Source organism: Equus quagga, chromosome 5, assembly GCF_021613505.1.
Source record: "Equus quagga isolate Etosha38 chromosome 5, UCLA_HA_Equagga_1.0, whole genome shotgun sequence".
Classification (NCBI taxonomy): domain Eukaryota; kingdom Metazoa; phylum Chordata; class Mammalia; order Perissodactyla; family Equidae; genus Equus; species Equus quagga.
In genome coordinates this window covers 7412164-7434198 of record NC_060271.1, presented here as the reverse complement: position 1 = coordinate 7434198, position 22035 = coordinate 7412164, and the positions used below count along the sequence as shown (strand labels likewise).

Sequence of the window (22035 nt, the reverse complement as noted above, 5' to 3'; positions counted from 1 at the left end):
ATTCCCCTTCAATACTTGTCTTGATTTTTGAGCCAGTCCACTTGGTCCATCTCTTTTCATTCTCTCAGTGATTTTATTCATTCGAAAAGGATTTATATTTGGAGCCAGTACAGTGTCGTGGTTAAAGGCAGGGACTCTGGGTTTTCAATCCCCACTCTGGATTTATTAACTATGTGGCCCTGGGCAAGTGAAATATCCTCTCTGTTTCTTCATCTATAAGAATGGGGAGAATAATAGTACATATCTATCTCGTAAGGATAATAATAGAAACTATCTTGCAAAGTTGTTGTGAGGATTAAATTAATGTATATGTAAAGGGCTTTGAATACTGCCTGGAAGATAGCAAGCACAAATGAGAGGTTCATAACAGAGGCTTTAAGTAAAACAGAGCTAAAGTAACTTGTGCAAGGCTCTGAGGGTACAGCAGTGAACAAAACAGGCGAGGTCCCTGCTATCATGAAACTTTTATTAAAGAAATAAAATAATTTCATGATGATTAATGCAATGAAGAAAATAAAACAAGATGAGGGGGTGAGATAGAGTCAGGGCACACTTCTCTGAGGAATGACATTCCAGGGACTCACAGCCCTTCCCTGTCACCGGCCTGTGTTCAGAGCCACCCTGGTTTACCTCAACACATTTCAATAATTCTGAATCTTGTTAGTGAAACTATTGGAGTCTCATTTCCTTTATTTAAGTAGGTCTCCAGACTCCTTATGCACATTTGCCTGCCTCTTGCCTGGTTTATTTCAAAGAAAAATATGTTTATTTCACAGAAAAATGTGTTCTGTATCATTGGACAATCTACTCCCACAAGTAACCAGAAAATTACAATACGGCAAAGGAAAATAAAGGGGGACGTGCTTTTCCATAGGAGGCACCTCACTGAGCTCGGGAGACAGGAGTAGAAAGAACAGCCTATGCAGAGGCTCAGATCCAAAGTGTACCCCAGTCCTCTTCTCAAACCAAGGAGAGGTTGCTGCTCATTTTATTGGCAGCCTTCGCTCTATGAACTACTATAGTTTGAAAATATTGTTTACTTCCTGGGTGAAGGTGGAGGTAGCAGGCACTTCCAGGCTAATTCTAGGTGGTAGTACCCATGAGGAAGCCCAAATACTTCTGCTAGGACCTCTTGAGCACCTGGGTTTTCTGTATCTTCCACTAGGACACGGGGTAGAGGAGAAACACTCTCAGGGCTGCTGCTGGTCCATATAGCGTCTGTATTCATTTCCTAAGGGTGCCATAACTAAGTACCACAGACTGGGGGGCTTAAAACAACGGAAATTTATTCTCTTACAGCTCTGGAGGCTGGAAGTCCAAAATCAAGATGTTGGCAGAGTTGGTTCCTTCTAAAGACTTTGAAGAAGAATCTGTTTCATGCCTGTCTCCTAGCTTCTGGTGGTTGCCAGCAATCCTTTATATTCCTTGGCTTGTAGTTGCATCACTCCAATCTCTGCCTCCATCATCACCTAGCCTTCTTCCCTGCATCTCTTCTGTATCCGTGTCCCAATCTCCCTCTACTTTCTCTTATAAAGACACCAGTCTCCGCACCTTAATCCAGGATAGCCTCATCCTAACTTGATTACATCTGCGAAGACCCTGTTTCCAAATAGGCTCACATTCACAGGTACTAGGGATCAGGACTCTAATATATCTTTTAGGGGACACAATTCAACCCACTACAGCACCTAGGTGCAAATTGGAGACAGGTGCCCCCTCGGGAGGATGCTGCTCATGGCTTAGTGAGCAGATAGCACCTTTGTGTGAATTGCACAAAAGAACCCTTCTTCTCGGTGGAGACAGCTCCATGCCAGGACACAAAGCTTGGCACTTGGAGGCTAGGCTGGATTTCAACCCCCAATAAGCCCCCACTGCTCCCCTTGGCAGGACACGGCCTATTCAATCGTATATACTGACCCTGCCTGCTCTGTACTCAGCTGGCTGCCTCAGGTCTGCCCCCGAATTCCTGCCCACTTTGTTCCTTTCACCCCCACATCCTGGAGGTAGAAATCATTTTAGCTCTCCTCTGTTCAGTTTTTGGAAGTCTTTTGTGGAATGATCTGATTCTGTATCTCCTGGGAAAAGCTGGCGTTTTTGCCTGGCCAGCACCCATTCTCTTTTCTGGAAACAGCACCCTAAGTTTCCTTTGGGGCAAACACTCCTCTCCCACTTGTAGTTCATCTGGTTTGAGTGGGACTGACCCCACCCTCCAAATCCAGAGATTGGCACAAGATCCAGGCTTAGCCAATAAGAACACCTCACCTCCTAGCTTGATGACTGATCCTGGAACTGACCCTGGACTTTGGCCAAAACTTTTGAAGCAAAGGCACTGTCTTTCTGTGCAGATGTCTGCATTGGTGGGATAAGCTTGGAGCGGCCTTAGAATGAAGCCAACCTAGAGGAGAGTGAAACTGAGAGATAAAGAGAATCCTGATAATATAATTTAATCACCTGGTTCCAGCTGACTCCGAAGCAAGATCCATCCCTGGACTTTACAGTAACATGAGCTAACAAATTCCCCTCCCATCATGACCTCTTCCTTTTTCTTTTTCTTGTGATCATTAAAAGTGGGTATATGTTACTCATAATCAAAAGAATCCTGACAGAATGCAATATCTGACACTTTTATCACCTCTGCTCTGCGTTTTCAAAGCTCTGCATCTTCTCTGGCCACCAGGGTCTCCATGCCTGAGTCCCGACAGCTGAGCAGGAGTTAACCAGGTTAAACAAAGGGGAAGCTTCCCCACCACGCTGTGGGGATGGGTGAAAAACTGGACTAAATACGCTACCTGCTTAGACTTGTTATACTTTTGGGTGGTGGGGAGTGGGTTCTGCCCCTTCCCAGAACTGCCAATTCTGTCCGCATTTTGATTCATTTTCCTGTGGGCTAAGCACTTTCTCTCCAGCTCAGCAGCCTCACTCCTCACAGGCTGTCCAGCAGGGTATCCTAACCCTCCATTGGGAGTTAACGCTGAGTTAAGTTGCTTGGAGGCGCACACTGCTCCTTGTGATTCTCTGCATCCTCTATGTCACCCAGCACAGGAGTAGGACCCAGAGGGTATCCAGAAGTTCAAGCTGGATGGCTGTCCGTGACCTCCTGCAGCCCCCATCCTCCCTCATTCACCTAGCTTTCCCTGACTGTTATAGTCCACTCTGATCTCCCCCCTTTTCTGAGTCATTCATGAACTACTGCCTTGTATTGTGGCTTTTGTTGCATTGGTGCTGGACCTGTTTTCTCAGTTCCTAACATTTCAGAAGGCAGCAGTCTCCTCCCGAAGTTCTTAGCACAAACTCAGGGAAGAGTCACTCCGTAAATGAGGCATCGTTCAGACAAACTTTAATGCACATACCATCATTGGCACTTCAATAAGGATAGGGACCACATTAAGAAAAGCCAGTTTGTAGCAATAACACACATCAACACAGAACAAAGAGACACCACAGATATTCACAAATGAGATCTTTCCTTTCATTACTGTGTATACCCTTATACACCCATATATCTCTTTATATTTATACAAACTACAACACTACATGACATTTTCTATTTCATATGTCACTGAGAAGAGGTGTCAGTATACAGAAGAATAAAAAGAATATAGAAGAATAAAAAAGCATGAAAACACCTGCTTAGCTGGACTCTGATGGGGAGAGACATGAGGGTTATTCTTCCTCTCTCTGCTCAGTCCTATAGAGGGCTAATTCTAATTTTTCCTAATTGTGCCTCCTGAGGAATTCTGCTCAGCCTGTTATGGTACATCTTCTAGGCTGGCATGAGACCAGCTCTATCCCTGGTTGAATAAATTAGAAATTGGGGGAATTGAAGATGGTGTGCAAATTGAGTAAGGTGACATTTCTGTGTGTGACTGCAGAGACCATCTGCCCCTGGCCCCGTGATATGAAGAAGGCCTCTGGTGCTCAACCCTGCTCCAAAGTTTAATTTTATTGAGGGTGTGGGGGAGGTGTTTGTCTCCTTTCTCTCTCACAAGCAGAGAATAAGCCAGATGTAGACCCAACCGATACTTTTCTCTTCAGCTCTCCCCGACCCCCGGTAGGCAAAGTTCAGGATGAGGACTGCCCACTCTTGGGGGCAGACCCTACTTTGTTCTGAGACCAACCAAGCCTTTTGTTACCTTCTCTGTGTACTCTTGGCCAGGTTGCTTCACTGATGCAGGCCTCAGTTTTCCTCCTCTGAGTACTGGGCATAATAAAACCCATAGCACAGGGTTGTGTCAAAGATCATTGGGACTTCGATGAGAAAGTGCTTTGGGAACTGTGACGCGCCAAACATACGATGGATGACCTTTTTTATGGTATTCTAATCATAGTGCATATGGGTTCTACTGTCTGCACCTCCTGGGCTCCAATCCCATCACAGCTCCCTGCTCTGTTCTTCCAGTCCCAGCATGCACTGGATGATTCTCTTTGGCTGCTCTTAGCCTCCAAAATTTCGCTGAAGGCAACTAAATCTCTGGGTGTAAGGCATGTTGGCCCTGATATTTCCATGTGAGGTTAGGTTCCTGGGATCAAAACGTCAGGGGAGTGTGGAGAGGAGGTGGAGAGAGGAGGGACCCTTGGAAATGGCTCCAGGAGGGGTATGCTCACTTTCACTTTAGGCTGAATGCCGCCTACCCCAGCCCCTCACAATGGCTCCTGTCTTATATGTCCACAACATCCCACAATTTCTAAAATGCTCTTTTATTTGACTCTCAGAACTATTTTGTGAAGTAGACAAGATTATTAATCTCATTTTATAGATGAACATATGCTTGTCCAAGGTCACACAGTTAGTATGTTAGAGAGGCAGGACTCAAACACAGGTCTCCGGAATCCTGGTTTTCTGAGCATTGGAGGGCACCTCTAAGAAAGGATCCAGAACACTCTAAACCCTCATTTTTGGCTCATCCCTCACTCTTGGAGGCTAGTTTCTGGGGAGAAGGAGGAAGTACATGAGGTATCATTCCGTCAGGTGTCTGCAGCAGCCAGTCCAGTAAGTTCACGCAACAGAGCCATTCAAGGCCATTTTCCTGGACTCTCCTCCCTTGTTCCTGACAAGATTCTACCTTGATCCACTTTCCAAGTCCAGGCTCCATCTCCTACTTACAACTCCCCTTCTATTGCTCTTTTGCTCATGGTGTTTACCCTGGGTCTCGGCAGTCTCTGTTCTTAGTGCCTTTACAAACATCTTGGATTGGATTTGCCTCCCTGGCTCTGCCTGATTGGGATGCCCTTCCATAGTACAAGAGTCCACACCTCATGTTTGAGACCTGTTGTGCGTCAGGCACTGCACTAAGGGCTTCACACCTGTTCTCACATTTATTCTTCTCAACAACCTCTTGAGGTAAATATTATTTTTCTGTATATAAATGAAGTAACTGAGGATCTGAGAGTAATTTGCTCAAAGTCAGACAACTAGTTAGCGATGAAGAAACAAGAATTGAACTCGGATCTGTCGGACTTCAAGCCCTACGCTCTTAACCACGCCATACTATCTTCTCAGTCCTCATCCTGTGGTCTGATGCTTGTAGGGATTGGAAGATAGTTCAGCACGTGCAATTCTCTCAGCCCTTTAGTTTCAAGGCTTTCAGCTGCATGGCAGAGGTTATCCTCAGAAAGATCTTGCCCGGTTGAGCCTGGCACATGCTTAGTGCTCTATAAATTAAGTCATCCTTGAAGCGGAATATGTTTCTGGCTCTTAAACATGGCTGCCTGGTCTCTCTTCTCAAACACATGGGTCTGTGTTCCCTTCTCAACCAGTATCCTCATTTTTGTTTATCCTCTTCCTCTTGTTCCCCATTAGGAACCTCTAGCCTGGGCCAGGCAGTCATGGACCATCCAGATGCACTTAATTGCTAAGATGCTTTCTCGCAGCCTCAGAAAGCAGGGCCTCCAGCCTGGCTTAGTGATGAGGGGATCACACAGACTTGGCGGTTTTCATTGTACCCAAGAAGAAAGGAGGCTTTCATAGTGAAGGGATTCCTGCTAAAATCCTGTTTGCCTCTTACAGCTCTTACAGAAAATGGGCATAAAATCACAGAGCATTACTGTCAAGAGAGCTGCAGAAACCATCTGATCTAAGCTCCTGAAGCCCAGAGATAGGGAGTGATTTAACCAAGTTTGCACAGCCTATTAGCTTTATCCCAGTCCATTGGTAAACCCCATGCAGAGATGCATTAGAATCTCAAGGGAGCTGGGAATCCTAATCACACCCCTCAGGGACTTGCTGATTTACTTTGCCTGACATTAGTATTTCTATGACATGATTTTATACCAAGCAAAGGAAACTTTTCTTTTATTGATGACTCCCAGAGACCTCCTATTTGGGTATTTGATATTTGACCACTTCAAAATGATAGGACAGAAACAGGCAAAAGCAAATGCCACACAACTCAGTCTAATCAATGGTATTCTCTCAAGATGGTGGGTGTTGCCAAGTTGGCAGAGAAATAGGAACAGATGTGGAGAAATCGCTGCAGTGGTGTTAGATGTTTTGTCTAGCTTCTGAGTAGCTGGGAAGCCAGACCCTGTGTGGACCGGTGACCTAATCATAGGAAACTTTGCTTGTGCTGTCATCAGCATTCCTGGAGAACTGCTTCTCACCTTGCAAAATCCCTCTTCCTCATGCATTCAGGTACAAGGTGTGAGAATGGTGAAGAGAGTAGGCTTTGTCCCAGATTATACAAAACCTTGATCAGAAAGTCCATGAAGCAGGATGTTCTGAAAGACTTGGTTTAAAAATTAGAATTACTGCACTTTGAAGCAGTAAGAAAATTGAGAACCAAAGAGGGAAGAAGACATTTTTGGTTGCAAGGTTGATAAGAACCTAACCCCAATGAGCAAAACTGAATAGGGGCTTTATTAGAAACAAATACTGAGGTATCTGGCAGAATCAAAGGAAGAGGTGACCAGCCAAACCTCAAGAAGCCAGAATCCGGGTCGGGAAAGCCACAGGACACACCCCCTCATCTTGTCTCTCTGCTTCTCTCTGCATGGTGGACTTGTTTTCTCTTACTACAGATCAGCATTCTACACCTGGCTTGAGGATAAGCCATCACAGTTTTAGAGCACACATCCTCACATATTTGCTACTCAAAAGGAAAGAAAATAGCTGTAGTTAAAAAAAAAAAATCCTGGGCCAACCCCACAGCTGAGAGGTTAAGTTCCCGCGCTCCACTTCAGCAGCCTGGGGTTTCTCCAGTTCGGATCCTGGGCTCGGACATGGCACTGCTCATCAGGCCACGCTGAGGCAGTGTCCCACACAGTACAACCAGAGGCACCCATAACTAGAATATACAGCTATGTTATGGGGGACTTTGAGAAGAAGAAGAAGAAGAAAAAAAAGAGACTGGCAACAGATGTTAGGTCAGGTGCCAATCCAAAAAAGAAAAATCCTAGGGAAGGATTCTGATTGGCCCCACTTGATCACAAGCCCCATTTACCAACAGTCTTCACTGGAATCACCTGGGTTGGAAATGGTAGTAGTACTACAAAAGAAGAGGTTGCTATTTCCTGAAGAAACGTGGGGAAATGTGACAGCTGGCTGTTACAGGAAATGATTTGCCAGAGATCCTACAGCAAGTTAGGGGCAGATTCAGGGCTAGAAACAGAAAAAATAAAATAATAATTAAGAATAATGGAAGTCTCTGGATTCTTTTCATGTGTGGTATTGAAGTAAACCTCAGTGTTACTGAGCTGTTCATTCATTTATATTTTTAAAAGATTGCTATTGTGTGGGGCTGGCCCCGTGGCCGAGTGGTTAAGTTCACGCGCTCCGCTGCAGGCGGCCCAGTGTTTCATTGGTTCGAATTCTGGGCACGGACATGGCACCGCTCATCAAACCACGCTGAGGCAGCGTCCCACATGCCACAACTAGAAGGACCCACAATGAAGAATATACAACTATGTACCGGGGGGCTTTGGAGAGAAAAAGGAAAAAAATAAAATCTTTAAAAAAAAAAAAAAAAGATTGCTATTGTGTGGAGGATGGACTGTAGGGCAGCAAGTGTGGAGTAGGGAAACTGGTTAGGGGCTCTGTGTAGCCCTGTAGGGTAGAAACAGTGGTGGCTTGGGCCAAGGTCAAGGCAACAGAAATGGAGAAAAGTGGGCAGACTTGAGATATATTTTTGAAGTAGAATCATAGGACTTGCTGCTGGATTAGATGTAGACCTAAAAAAAGAGAGAAAAATAAGAAATTAAGAATGACACCTAGGAGCTGGCCCTGTGGTGGAGTGGTTAAGTTCACACGTTCCGCTTTGCGGCCCAGGGTTTTGCTGGTTCAGATCCTGGGCATGGACCTAGCACCACTCATCAGGCCATGCTGACTCAGCATCCCACATGGCAGAACTAAAAGGACCTACAACTAGAATATACAACTATGTACTGGGGAGCTTTGGGTAGAAGAAGAAAAAAAAGGATTGGCAACAGATGTTAGCTCAGGTGCCAATCTTAAAAAAAAAAAAAAAATAAGAATGACACCTAGGTTTCTGTGAAGACTGGAGTTGAAATAAATTTGGGACAGAATCAAGAGTTCCAACGTGGACATGTTAAGTCTGAGACATGAAGATTTCTAGTAGGCAGTAGGGTATGCATGTCATGACCAAAGACTTGGCATCTAAAGCCTCAAGACTAGATGAGGTCTCCAAGGAAGAGAGAACAGCTAGAGCAGAGGACTCAAGTGTTCTGTGAGCCATCTTTTCTATATACAGTTAATCTTGCTGCTGGGTTTCTGGCCAAGAACTTCAGGAGGGAATCACAACTATTACTATGGTGAACCTCATGGAAGAAAAGCCAGACTCAGCCCCCAAGAAGTAGCGAAGAAGTAACCAAATGGACTATTAAGCATCAAAACATCTCCATCTAGATATAGCTTGATTCCTCCAAAGTAGACCCTTTGGACAACTAAACAAATGATGAGACTGCCCTGCTCTAAACCATTTTGACATTTGTCTTTGGGGATATCTTCAGAACCAGGTTTTAAGACCCAGGGAAATTTACCAAACTTAGTTTCAGATGACTTAGGATTGCTTCTTTTGGTAGATTGAAAAAATGGCCACAATATTTTACAGTTCCTCCCATCAGGAGATGGCATCTATTTCTCCACCCCTTAAAATTGGGTGTGGCCATGTGACTTGCGTTAGTCAGTGGGACGTTAGCAAACAGAGGCTGGAAAAGTGCTTCTGCGTTGGAGCTTGCCTTCTCTTGCTGCTGGGAAAACTTTCACCACCACGTGAACAAGTCTGCGAAAGCTTCTGGAGGATGAGACCACATGGAGAGAAGCCTCAACCACTCCACTCATCTCAACTGGGCCCCCAGACATGTGAATGAAGCCATTTTAAACCATCCAGCCTCAGCCAGAACTACCCACTCAACCCGCAGAATCATGAGAAATAATAAATGTTTGCAGCTTTAAGTCACTGAGTTTTGCAGTGGTTTGTTACATCCCCCAGAGGACAACAATTAACTCTGAAGCAGGCAGTCTAAAGATGTTTCACAGGTACAGATATTCTTTCTCTCACCCTTACTCTTTTTGGAGGATTTATGTTTGATCAACCATCAAAGCTTTGAACTAAAAGATTAAAGCTTAATTCAGGAATGTAAAGCAATGGCCAGTGCGTAGTGAAGGTATTAGGGGGCAGTGGAGTCTTCCCAGGACCCTGAGACACCTCCACAAAGGCAACTCAGGTTTCTCAGTTATGTGTTCTCATAGAAAGATGTAGCTTTCCTTCAGAGCACTTTGTAATTATATTTGGGTGATTACTTTATAATATCTGACTAAATCACAAGCTACTAGACTATAAGCTTTATCAAAGCAAGGACTGTGTCTCATTTGCCACCAATTGTGTCCTGGCACATACTAGACACTACCTTATTGAATGAATGAATTTGAATTTTGCCTACTTCATATAAGGGATATAGGGCTTCAAAAACATCACTTAACAGTATTTGTATCTCATGGGCCATCTCTTGCATGCATTCCCAGTCACAGGCTCCAGCTCTGGCAGGTAATCAAGTGCAGGTTCGGGATGGGGAATCTGAAATTGATGAGATCCGAGGATACTGATTGCTGTAATTCCTTCCCCTTATCCTAAACTGTTGGCAAACAAACATTCCTTAAAACACCCTAGGAAACTTGATGCCCAAGCAAGGAGCTTTGGGGCAGGAGCAGGTGATGTGAGTTGGAGAGTGAGGTCTGGAGGATGTTCACATAATCCTGTGGACATTACAAGGTTGCAGTCACAAAGCAATTGTGAAACCAATGTCCCAACTGAGGTTATTAAATTAACTCTGAGAATCCTTGGGAGTCTGTCACTACTACCATCCTATATACTCTTCACCTGAGAAACAATATGAAGAGGAAAACTGAAAAAGCATGAGTCAGACAGAGGTTGGTTCAAATGATCCTAGTGGATGACTTAGGCATGTTAACTTTTCCAAGGCTACTTTTTCTTGCCTGCCAAATTGGGATGATACTATCTTATAAACACACTTCCATGGCAGGCAGGGATCATTTGTTTTCATCCATATTTATCGAATGTTTAATAGTGCCAGGCCAGTAGTAGATATAGAACAGATGAATTTGTTCCTAGAAGTGATCCAAGACCTAGTCCTGGCTCTGTCACAAATGGCCCCAGCACTCAAGGTGACCTTAGGAAATTTCCTCTCCCTTCCTGGTCCTCAAGCTTTCTTTTTGCAAAATGAGGAGGCTGGACAAGATTTTCTCTTAGTTCCATTCCATATCTAATATTTAACAAGTCTGTGGCCGCTCAGTACATTCTACCCCATTGCTGCTCCTAGAAGTTAACAATGCTACAGACTAAGGAGACGATAAGTCATGAATCACTTTGTATTTACAGATACACATGCATTTAAAACAGATTCTGTAAATTGCTACAATACTGTATTGCACTTTTGCCCTACCTTTACCTCTTTAGAGGTCAAGAGTTTTTTAATCTTCTTTTATTTGGATTGTTAAGCAAGATGAAAACTGGGACAAATTGCCACTAACACACATTATGCAGCTTGAACTGTGGGGGCTAACTGCACTATTACCGTGATTGATGAGCATTGCACTGCAATCAGCGGCAAGCTGCTGCCTTCCACTCAGCAGAAACGAGGTCACGGAGCAGAGCTGCTGAACTGCCATCTAACAAGCAGGGCTGTTGCTTGCCCAGTAGAAAAGCTTGCCACTATTACATTTAGCTCTTGATTCCATCTGCTGAGAAGATGCCTGCTCCTTTGAACTGGCTCCTGAGTTTTAAAGAATTTGACAGTTTTTAAGTGAAAATTTCAATCTTTGCTTGGACACCCAGTAGGAGAGAAAAGATTATTTGATATATGTATTGAATATCCAGGGATCATGAGGAGCTGAGTCTGAAATCCCACTATGAGGGTAGATGGATGTTACTGCTCAGAAAAATAGCAACTATCTCCGACCTGTATGGGACTTCGTAGTATAAAAAGCACATCCAGAACCACTGCCTTGTGATGGGACCTCATCCTTCCAGGTCAGAGAAGTTAATTAAGTGGCTGCCCAAAAACATTGCTGGAGCAGAAAGGCTGCTCAGAGCACTGCCTGAGAGCTAGAGAAGGATTGTCTGACAGAGGCAGATACACGGAAAGCCAGAACTTGGGCCTGAGAAACACTGGACATTTTTTGCTCGGGCCTGTGGACCTAGTTGCCTCAGAGACTGACTTCTTTCCAGAAGCCTTAGACATCCATCACCTCAGATTAGTCTGAATAGTAGTGCAATTTGTTAATAGGTTAGAGACTTGTCTTTTCTCCAGTGGACTTGGAATCTAATGGCCTTGGGATTAAATCCTAACATGGCTCTACCGCTTGCTAGCTGTGTGATCTTGGCCAACTCTCTTAACCTCTTTGGATCACAGTTTAGCTATAAGAAATGTAGTGCAGAATGTGGTGAAGAGCACAGACCTTAGAGCCGACTGCCTGGGTCTAAACCTCAGCTCTCCCATTTATCATTATGTGACTTTATGCAAGCTAGAGGACCTCTCTGTTCCTTGGTTGCCTCCTCTTTAGATGAGGTTGATTATAGCGCCTCCCTCACAAAGGTGTTGGGAAGATAAATGAGTTAATACATGTAAAGTGCTTGGAACAATGCCTAGTACCGAGTAAGCATGACATCAGTGTTAGCTACAATGACGTTGGGGTGATAATCCTCATCTTTCGGGTTTATTTTGGAGATCAACTGAAATGATGGTGAAAAAAAGAGTCTCAGATTTAGTCATGCCAGAAGGGACCTTAAAGATTACAAATAACCCCCCTCGTTTTATAGGTGGGAAATCAAGAGTCAGGGATGGGGAATAAGTGGTCCACAGTCACACTTGGATTAAGGGGAGAGTCGAGGTCTCCTGATTCCAAGTCAAAGCTCCATCCTCTGCATTCCATCAAAGAAAGCATCATCTCCATAGGGCTGACTCTGGAGGGTCCTTTTATGTTCCCATTGGACCTGTTCCATTTGAAACAGAGAGAAAACTTGGGAGAGACTCTCCTCCCTCCCCCATGTTAGTGCAGAGGGAGGCTGGGGATTCAGGCCAGGGCTGGGAGGAAAGATTTTTAGAAATCATTGCTAGTGCTGTGTCATTATGTCAGCAAAACATCAAACATGTGCTGTGTCCAAACAAGCTAGAATTATGAGCTAATCCATTTAGTTTGTTTCTGGCTTCAGATGGTTTTTGGTTTTTGTTTCTGTTTTTTCTTCAGGTATTTAATTAAGTGGCTTCCACCAGGAGTAGTTTCACAGCTGCTCTTTGCTAGAAACTAAGGTTTCACTCCCAGGAGAGTGAGGTTAGGATGGGACCTCTGAGTTCAGTTTTCCCAATTTTTTCAGGGTCGTGCCCCCTTAGATTTATTCTGCTTCAAATCATGTTTCCCAGTTGGACTACTAAGCAGTGAGTGAAAGATGGGCTGGAGGAAAGGGCAAGAGGGGAGGAGGCCCTACAAAGAATTCCTATGAGGAACTAGAACTATTTGACTTAGAGAAAGGGCAGATACCCACGGTCATGATTTTGTTCTTAAATCATCTAAGGGTGTCACAGGGCAGAAGGAGCAGAAATTGTGGGGTTTCTGACAACACAGCTGGTACAAATGGAGTGGAAAGAGGAAGAAGAATTTCCAGGAGGCAGGTTTCAACTTAAAGCAAGGAAAACTTTCTGATTATGAGAGCTGCCCAAAGATGGTGCGGATGCTGAGCTCCCATCCCTGCCTAGAAGGTATGCTTTAGAAGAGGGATTTGGTTGTGAGGCCTGACAGCCACTTGTCAGAGATATGAAGATTGGAATTGATTAGTTGGACTAGGGAAATTTTGGGATCCCATCACTTCTAAATTTTTCAGATTCTAGGAGTCTAAGAACCAAAGACCAATTTTATGGAGTTCCCACAGTTAAGAACCAGCTGAAAAGCAGGAAAATCAGAAATTCATGACCCGTTTCTTTATCTTGCCTGTGTTTCTCTTTTTGTCTTTCTTGAGCTCACTCGCTTGCTCTTTCATTTGGCAGGAACCTTTGACATTTGGCAAGGGATAAGCTTTTTCTTTTAAGAGTGTTTCTGACTCAGTCTTTGCTCCTTCAGCATCATTAGAGAGGCTGAGCTCCCTGGAGATTAGCTCTGGCCTGTCACCACAGCAACTGCCCAGGCCCTGCGGGCATCCGTGGTAACAGGCATAGGGCTTTGAGAGCCAAAGCTTGACTTGCAGTGAGAGAAAGCCCCACAGGGAGCCTGATAGGAAACTAGCATGTTGTATATCAGGAGGTTTTCTTTAATAGGGTTAGCTGTGCAGGTGGGCCTCACTTGACACAGTTGGCAATCTGTGAAAAGCGTGTGTGTCAAATTTTGGTACATGAGGAAACCTTATTGTAAAGGCAGAAGAGGAATTCACTTTCCAAGTCCCTGTAGTAAATCCCCTTCGTAAAATGGAGCCTTCTTTTGTAAAGTGAATCTCCACCCACTTGTGACCTGGCTGTTAGTCTAGTGCTGAGTGTCTGGAAGTGGGGCCATCTGCAGAGAATCCCAGGGACATGCTTCCACCCAGGCTGCACGCAAAGAACAGCAGCAACCCAGCTTGCTTGGGGCTGGGAGTGGACAGGGTGTAATGGGGGAGCAGAGGGGGCGGGGGCCACAACGAGGGGCGATCAGGAGGGTGGGCCTTGCCTAGCACGAGCAGTTCTGTTGCAGCAGTGGCGGGGTGTCAGAGAGACGGGTGTTCTTGGAGGAGCCCAGAATGGAGGGGTCCGTGTCCAGCGAATCAGACATCTTGTCACAAATGGCATCCACCAGGCGCTCGAAGGCCTGCCTCACGCTGATGTTCTCCTTGGCGCTGGCTTCAAAGAAGTCAAACCCTGAGTAGAGAAGAGAGATGCAGGTAAGAATTTTTCCTTTCCCTTTGATGTCTCCTGGCCAGAACGCTGGATTAATACAGCCAGTGCTCAGGAGTGAAGCAAGGAGGCCCAATCCATGGGCAGAGGATTCTGCTCCAAGGAGATGGCCCAGGGAAGGAATTACCTACACTGGCTTTAGAGTCAGACAGATCCTAGCTCTACCACTGATCAGCTGTGTAACCCCTGGCAAGTCATGAATCAATTCCCTGGTTTATAAATAGGGATAATTTGACCTATCTCATAGAATTATTTTAAGGATTAAATAAAATAATGCATGTAAAATGTATAGCCCTGTGCCTGACACAGGTGTGTGTGGGGGTCATTACGTGTTTTCTGAAAGAGCAAATACTTCAATGTGTTCACACCACTTCACAGTTTCCAAAGCATTTATCATATCCATTATCTCATTTGATCCTCATGTCACCCCAGGGGAAGGGGTGTCCAGGCAGACCCTCTCCATTTCACTAATGTAGACACTGTGGCTTAGAGAAGGAAGCTGACTTGCCCAAGATAAGTAGAGGCAGCCGTACGAGAAGCACGGGCTCTGGCCTTTTTGACTGAGCTTTTCCTGCTCTTTCCCCTGCTTCCCACTCACCCCAGGCTGGCCAGCTCTAGTCTGGGCTCTTGGAGGCACCTCAAGATCCACGATGAATAAGCAAAGCTTCATTTGCTCTTTCTACCCATAGACAGTGGCTTAGCTCCACTCCGTGGGGTTCCTCCTCCCTGAACCCCTGGATCTTTCCTCCCCACACAAACCCAACAAAAGGCCAGGGGAAACTGCCCCTGAAGCATGAGACAGTCTTGTCTGTTTTGAACCTTGAGATCCTTAACGACACTTTCTGTGACAATGAACAGAACTTGGTTGTCCCAGGAGACACAAGAAAGGCCCTCCTGATTCGGACAAAGTGGCTGCTTCCCAACTGAGGGGTCTTGGTGAGGTTGGTGGCAGCCCTTAGAAGCATAAGCTGCCTTCTCCATCACGTCCCTGCCCAGCCTACTCCCTTCTCTTCTGTCCATCCACCTTCCTCTTTCTCCTCTTCCTGAATCCATCTGTATTGCTCTTCAAGTCTTCTCTTCCCTTTTTTTCATTTTAGCTCCTTCTTTTTCCATTATTCCTCATACTCTCCTTGGGATCTCTAATATTTATCAAATACCTACTATATGCCAGATGCTATGCTAGGAGCTTTAGAAATCTCACCTTACTTAATCCCCTCAAAGCCTGTTGGGTAAATATAATCATATTCAGTTTATTGAGAAAATGAAGGCTCTAAGAGATTGCACACCTCGTGTGAGGTCACATGGCTGTATGGGTGGAAATTGGGTTGGTCTGGGTTTGGCTGGCTCTAAAGCCCACACACAGCCCTGCCTCCCATTTCTTCCTCTTTCTCCCCTTCTCTTTCCTTTTTGATTCTCTAACTGTATCTTCTTCTGCCTTTACAGCTCTCTTTGACCTCCTTTGCTTTTATCTGACTACCACTACAGTGTCTGAATCTGAGCAAGTCACTTCACCTTTCTGAGTCACTTAACCTCTCTGAGTCTCAGACTCCTCGTTTGTCAAACGGGAATAACAACAGTGTCTTCCTGCTGAGAACGGCTGGGAGGAGACAGAAGATGGATAAATTGCTCTACAAAAGTCGCCTATTACAACGAGTTTCTTTCTGCTCTTCTTTCACCTTGCTCCTCTCACCTCCTCTTCATCCTTTTCTCCTTCTTTTGTCAACATCTCCCACAACGAAGGGAGTCTCTGTCCTTCTTCCTCCTTCTCCCTATTATCCCACCATACACAGAGAGGGCTGAAGCCCCCAGGTACAAACAAGGCTCCTCTTCCCCTGGCCTTCCTGGCTTGAAGGCACTCACAGCTCCTCCCAGCCCACCTCTGCTTGACAGCCTCTCCTGCGGCCTATTGCCCGACCTGAGAAAGGCAAACTGAGAGGTGCCCGCTAATTGTGGACATGTGATGAAGGAGGGGGTTGCTGGCTCTTTATCCTCAGGCCTTAGAAACCGACTTAGCTTCAGAGACCCTCCAGCGTGTAGCTTTTCCTTCATGAATATAAGAAAAATGGACTCTCTGGCCTTTGACTGGCTTATCCCCAATGACGTGTTTGGGAGGGTGGGGGGAGTGTGTTGCTAGCCTAGAAAAGGGGCAAATGGGTAAAGAAGTAAATAGGCTTAAACTATCAGTTTGGATGAAGATGAGGACATAGGTCAAGGCCAGGGGCACAAATCCTTTCTGAGGAACTGGCACTGAGGAAAGGATTGGCCACGTTGTGCAGGTGGGCAGTGGGAACAGGCAGAGGAGTCATACAGCCTGGATATGAATATAGCTTCTGTCAGCTACTAGCTGTGTGGCCTTAGGTAAGTTGCCTAATTTCTCCCAGCCTCTATTTCCTCATCTATAGAATGGGGTGAATATTGCCTACCTTGTGCGGTGAAAATGAGAATTAAATGCATATAAATATTGAAGTGATCAGCATGAGGAACACATGGCAAGGCCCTTTCCCCTATGTTCCCAGCCTCCTTTAGTCCCAGCTTCCTTGCTCCTGCATCATCTCCCATGACCTCTGGGTAAATCCTCTTTTTCTTCATCTTTCAGGGTCAATCAGGTCTTTACTGAATATTGACTTTGTGCCAGGTCTTGTGTTGAGTGTCAGGGAGAAAGGAAAACCAAATCTAGTTGTAAAGATGCACCAATCAGAGTGTTAACCTTCACCTGTGCATGGTCCTTAATAGTCTATGATTACAATTTTAAAACCACCTTGTGAGGGGGGTTAGGGCAAGGCAAGGGTTAGGCTTGTAATTTACAGATAGGGAAACTGAGGCTCCGAGATGGGGCAGAAACCAGGGCTCTATCCCTTACGCCCCCTTGTCTCACTCTCAGTTGGAACAGTGACAGAACACACCATAATGTTTCTAATCTAGGTAGAGCAAATCAGAGGCTGTGCAAGAATGTGGTGGAAGGAGAGAGTGGCAGAGGAGAGGGAGAGGAAGCTTCCAGAGGCTAGTGGGGATGGGAGCCTTTAAAGCCAGAACTGGGCAAAACTCTTCATCTAACTAACTTCTTATTCTTTAGGACTCAGCTTAGATGTGGCCTCTTCATTCTCCTTTGTGCTTACGTCTCTCACAGCATGTATTAACCTGCATGGTAGAAGTCTGTTTGACAAGGAGCTCCCTGGGTAGGGACCATGTCATTCATCCTAGCCTCAGCACCAGCTGGAGGCATAGGTGCTTGGTGAGTGTTGGTTGAATGAATAGGCAAATGAAGGAGGTTGGAATGAGCATGGAGGGGTGGTTGAGGGGATGTGGACAGTGGGGGTTGTGAGAGCTCAGCTGAATAAGCATGGCAGACCCCGTGCTGGGCACCGGGAGACTGAGGTGAATCAGACACAGTTCCCACCCTTGAGGAGCTCATAGTCTAGTGTGGGAGATAGACGCATTGACAATATTACAGTGATAAATGCTGCAATGGTGGGAAGCCAGAGGGTTTTCAGGGCACAAAGGAGGCACCTAAATGAATCTGGGGGCCAGGGAAGGCTTCTTGGAGAAGCTGAATCCTAAGCAGATATCAGCTAGAGAAAGACATGTTTCTTTACATGACTGTGAGTCTATGTGTGAGCAAATGCACATGTAGCACATCACATGGGGAAAACAGCATGAGAACAGATAATGGGAAAAAACTGCCTTGGTATACGCTAGAGTGACCATAGCAGTTTGCTATCATTAGAGCAGAAAGCTCAAAGTGTGAGAGATGAGGCAGTAGGTGGCCAAACCTACTATGCAGAGCTCATATGTCACGCCAAGGAGGTGTCTTCACTGTCATCTCAAAGGTACCCAAGGAATGAGAACACTGATTCAAGTAACCAGCTCAAGGGTCTCCTCTGCTGCAAACGCATCCCCATCCAATTACTGTCAGACTCCTGGAAGGCTCTTCATTAGTAGGCCCAGATAGTAACCTTTCCTCAGGTTCATTAGTAAGGACTCTCAGGAGCTGAGAATCCAGTGAGGTCAGGAAGATGACAACCATTTAATTAGATTAGCCCCCAGTACCTTCCTCCCTCTAATTGGCTTCGGAACAATGGAATTTCTGCTGTCTTTAATGAGGCCCAATTTTTAACTGAATCTGAGATGATCCCCACACCCCAGAGTGATGTTTACCTATCCTGTCCAAAGGCAGCTGTTATGAATCCATAAACTATGTCCACACTGCCTGCTTCTGAATTTGACCTCAGGATTCTATTCAGAAACTTGGAACCAGCTAAACTCACCTCTCCTTATCCTGACACTGCCCCAAAACGCTTCCCCTCCACCTTAATGTTCAAATCCCTTCTCCATTCCGCTCTCACACCTCTTCATCTCCGTCATGTATCAACCATCAGCTCATGCCTCTTTGGTCACTGATGATTTTAGCAAGGGATTTGCTGTCTTCCTTTCCAGGTTTGTTTTCATTCTCAGGAACTTTGGGTTTCATGTGGACAATCCATCCAACACCCTGGCCTCTTAGTTTCTTGATCATCTCATCTCCAGCAATCTTCTCTTCCATTTTGCTTCAGCTGTGTCCCTGTCCTGATAACTTCAACGATATTGACTTGGCTTTGTGTCACGGTATCTGAAAGAGGTCTAATCAATGCAATATCCAGGCTCATTGGCCTAACACCAAGACCCTGCATGGCTTGGCCTCTCTCTGCTTCTCCAGCTCCAACTTCCTGGCTCACACTGTGCTCCAGAAACAACACTGTCTCATTTGGTGCCTTTATTCACACTGTTACTCTCCAGCTCCTATCCCTAATCATCTTCATTACCCACCTGTGGAATCACTGTCTCCAGGGAGCCTTCCCTTTCTCCTCGCACCCCATCTCCACCACTCAGAACACACATGTACCTCTCCCCCGTACTCCCATGGCACCTCACACAATCACCGACGGGAAAACGGGAACTATTCTTAACATTTAAACCAGCAGGAATTGGTTATAAAGGTGATGGAAGAACTGAGAGGACAAATAGAATAGTGAGGAAACCCAGAGATTATCAATAGCAAAAAAAGGAATACTAGAGCCAAAGGAAGCTAGAACCATGGGAGCAGGAGTCAGAAGAGGAGCAGCCTCTGCTGGAGGAGCCAGCCAAGGTAGGGGGTGGGTTGCGGGGAACACACAAGTTTCTCCCTTTCCCCATCTCCAATACCTGCCAGTGTCTCTCCTCGGCTGATCCCAGACAGAAGCCACTGTCACAGGAGCCTGGGAAACACAGCCTGCAAAGGTCAACCTCCCAGAGGGCGTTGCAGGAGAGAGAGGGAGCAAGAGAAGGGTGAAGAATGATAATAGGCTAAGGACTGGCACAGCCATCAAAAGATGTTGAAATTCTCTATGATCTTGTTTCCCTGGTCAATGAGCATCTTGAGGGCAGGGAACCCATTCAACCCTGTGTACTCAGGGTCCATCTTGTGTTCGGTGACTGTGGCAGATTATTCACTGCCCTCTCTGTAGAGGATTTTTACATCCCCATCCATTGCCATGTGGTTGGCAGTGCCTCCTTGTGGGAGGGATATATCCCCGCTCCATCAACGTCAGATTTGATCATGTGACTTGCTTTGGTCAATGGATATGGGCATTCCAAGTCCCAACAGAAGCTTTAAGAGCCTTTGTGTGGTTTAGCCATCCCAGATTGGATTCCAGAGTAAGAAGACACATGGAACAGAGTCTCAGCTGACTTACAGCTGGCATGTAACGTGAGTGAGAAATAAACCTTTATTATCTAAGCTCCTAACTCAGGTTATGTGTTACCACATATAATCTAAAGAAATCTCACTAACGTTGTGACTGAGGGTCGAACTTTGAAGGGAAACTATGGGCTTTTGGAAAAACACTGTTGGGTGATATACTGGGAGCATTAGAATTTTGAGTCCAAAGGCTGAGTTTGAGCACTGGGCCTGCCACCTACTTCCTCTATGGCTTAGAAGAGTTACATCTTTTTTTTCCCCTGAGGAAGCTTTGCCCTGAGCTAACATCCACTGCCAATCTTCCTCTTTTTGTACATGAGCTGCTGCCACAGCATAGCCGCTGACAGACAAGTGGTGTAGGTCCGTGCCCAGGAACTGAACCTGGGCTGCCAAACAGAGCATGCTGAACTTAACCACTAGGCCACTGAGGCTGGCCCACATAATCTTTAAGTGAAGAAAAAACCACACTGAAGTATGGCACAGTACATTGTGTACAAAAAAACACAAGTGGTCTGGATTCAGCTTCTTCATTAGTATAATGGAGCTGATGATAATGCTGCCTTCCAGGCTAGGAGAGAGTGAGGTCACAAGAGAACTGGTGTGACATACATTGTGAACTCTAAGTCACTGCATCAAAGTTAGTTATTATCAATGCCAACTAGGTCTTTGTTTCTCTGCAACCAGGCTCAGTAATGCAAGGTTTCAAGTGCTCATCCCAATCCAAAAAACATTTATGGAGCACCTAAAATAAGCAAGGCAGTGTATAAGGGTCTGCGGGCTGAGTGGTAAGTGGAGAGATGTGTGAACCGAAATCATGGAATCAAAGAGGGATGGAGCAGAACAGACTTTTCCACTCAATGAATCCAAATCCCCTGTTTTTCAGAATCAGGAAACAAGATGCTCAAGGTGACATAGTAAAGTAGTGGTAGAAGCAGGATGAAACCCTCAGTCTCCTAACTCCTAGTCTCGTGCTCTTCCCACCACTTTGCTGGAATGAGTGTATGTGTGTTTCAAAACCACATTTTAAATAGGTCTCTCCTTCCCTTGTGGGCAGACATGCACTTCTCTTTTACTAGCCTCCCTGGGCTCTGGCAAGACCCATTCCCAGTCAGATCCAGGGAAGGGAGAAGAAGCCCCTTTCTGAGGGGCACAGGGAGGCAGAAGCCCTAAAATGTCATGCTTCCTGGAATAGAAGTCCCTGAAACTCCTCCATCCTCCCATATACTCACCTGCCTCAGTGCCTTTACAGTCTCACCCATGTTCCAGGAACTTTGAGGACATGGAAGACCTGTTGCTACTTATAGCTTTAATAAATGCTAGTTGCTGGCCATATCAATAGTCTTGGCTGAGCGAGCTGAGAAAAGCTACATGAAAGGGAGTCCTGGGGCCTGGCCCCATGGCCAAGTGGTTAAGTTCGCACACTCCGCTTCGGTGGCCTGGGGTTCACCAGTTCAGATCCTGGGTGCAGACCTATGCACCGCTTATCAAGCCGTGCTGTGGCAGCATCTCGCGTAGAAGAACTATAATGACCTACAACTAGGATACACAACTATGTACTGGGGCTTTGGGGAGAAAAAAAAAGAGGAAGATTGGCAACAGATGTTGTTAGCTCAGGGCCAGGGAAGAAGGAGGAGGAGGAGGAGGAGGAGGAGGAGGGGGAGGGGGAGGGGGAGGGGGAGGCGGAGGAGGAGGAGGCGGAGGAGGAGGAGGCGGAGGAGGAGGAGGAGGCGGAGGCGGAGGCGGAGGCGGAGGCGGAGGAGGAGGAGGAGGAGGAGGAGGAGGAGAAGGAGAAGGAGAAGGAGAAGGAGAAGGAGAAGGAGAAGGAGAAGCAGAAGGAGAAGGAGAAGGAGAAGCAGAAGCAGAAGCAGAAGCAGAAGCAGAAGCAGAAGCAGAAGGAGAAGGAGAAGCAGAAGGAGAAGGAGAAGGAGAAG

At 45.8% G+C, this 22035-nt stretch overlaps 1 protein-coding gene across 3 annotated transcripts in view; it reads right to left on the bottom strand.

Annotated features, from left to right (window-relative positions):
- Positions 1 to 7908: 7908 nt before the first annotated feature.
- RAB3B (RAB3B, member RAS oncogene family) overlaps positions 7909 to 22035 on the bottom strand; it is a 64034-nt gene continuing 49907 nt past the window's right edge. For 2 of the 3 annotated variants that reach the window (XM_046660492.1, XM_046660493.1), the window contains exon 5: positions 12630 to 14355. In XM_046660492.1, coding sequence (XP_046516448.1) covers positions 14168 to 14355 — 188 coding nt within the window. In that variant the 3' untranslated portion in view covers positions 12630 to 14167. Of the gene's footprint in view, positions 8167 to 12629; positions 14356 to 22035 lie in introns of those variants that run through there. The other variant, XM_046660494.1, reaches the window with a different exon arrangement.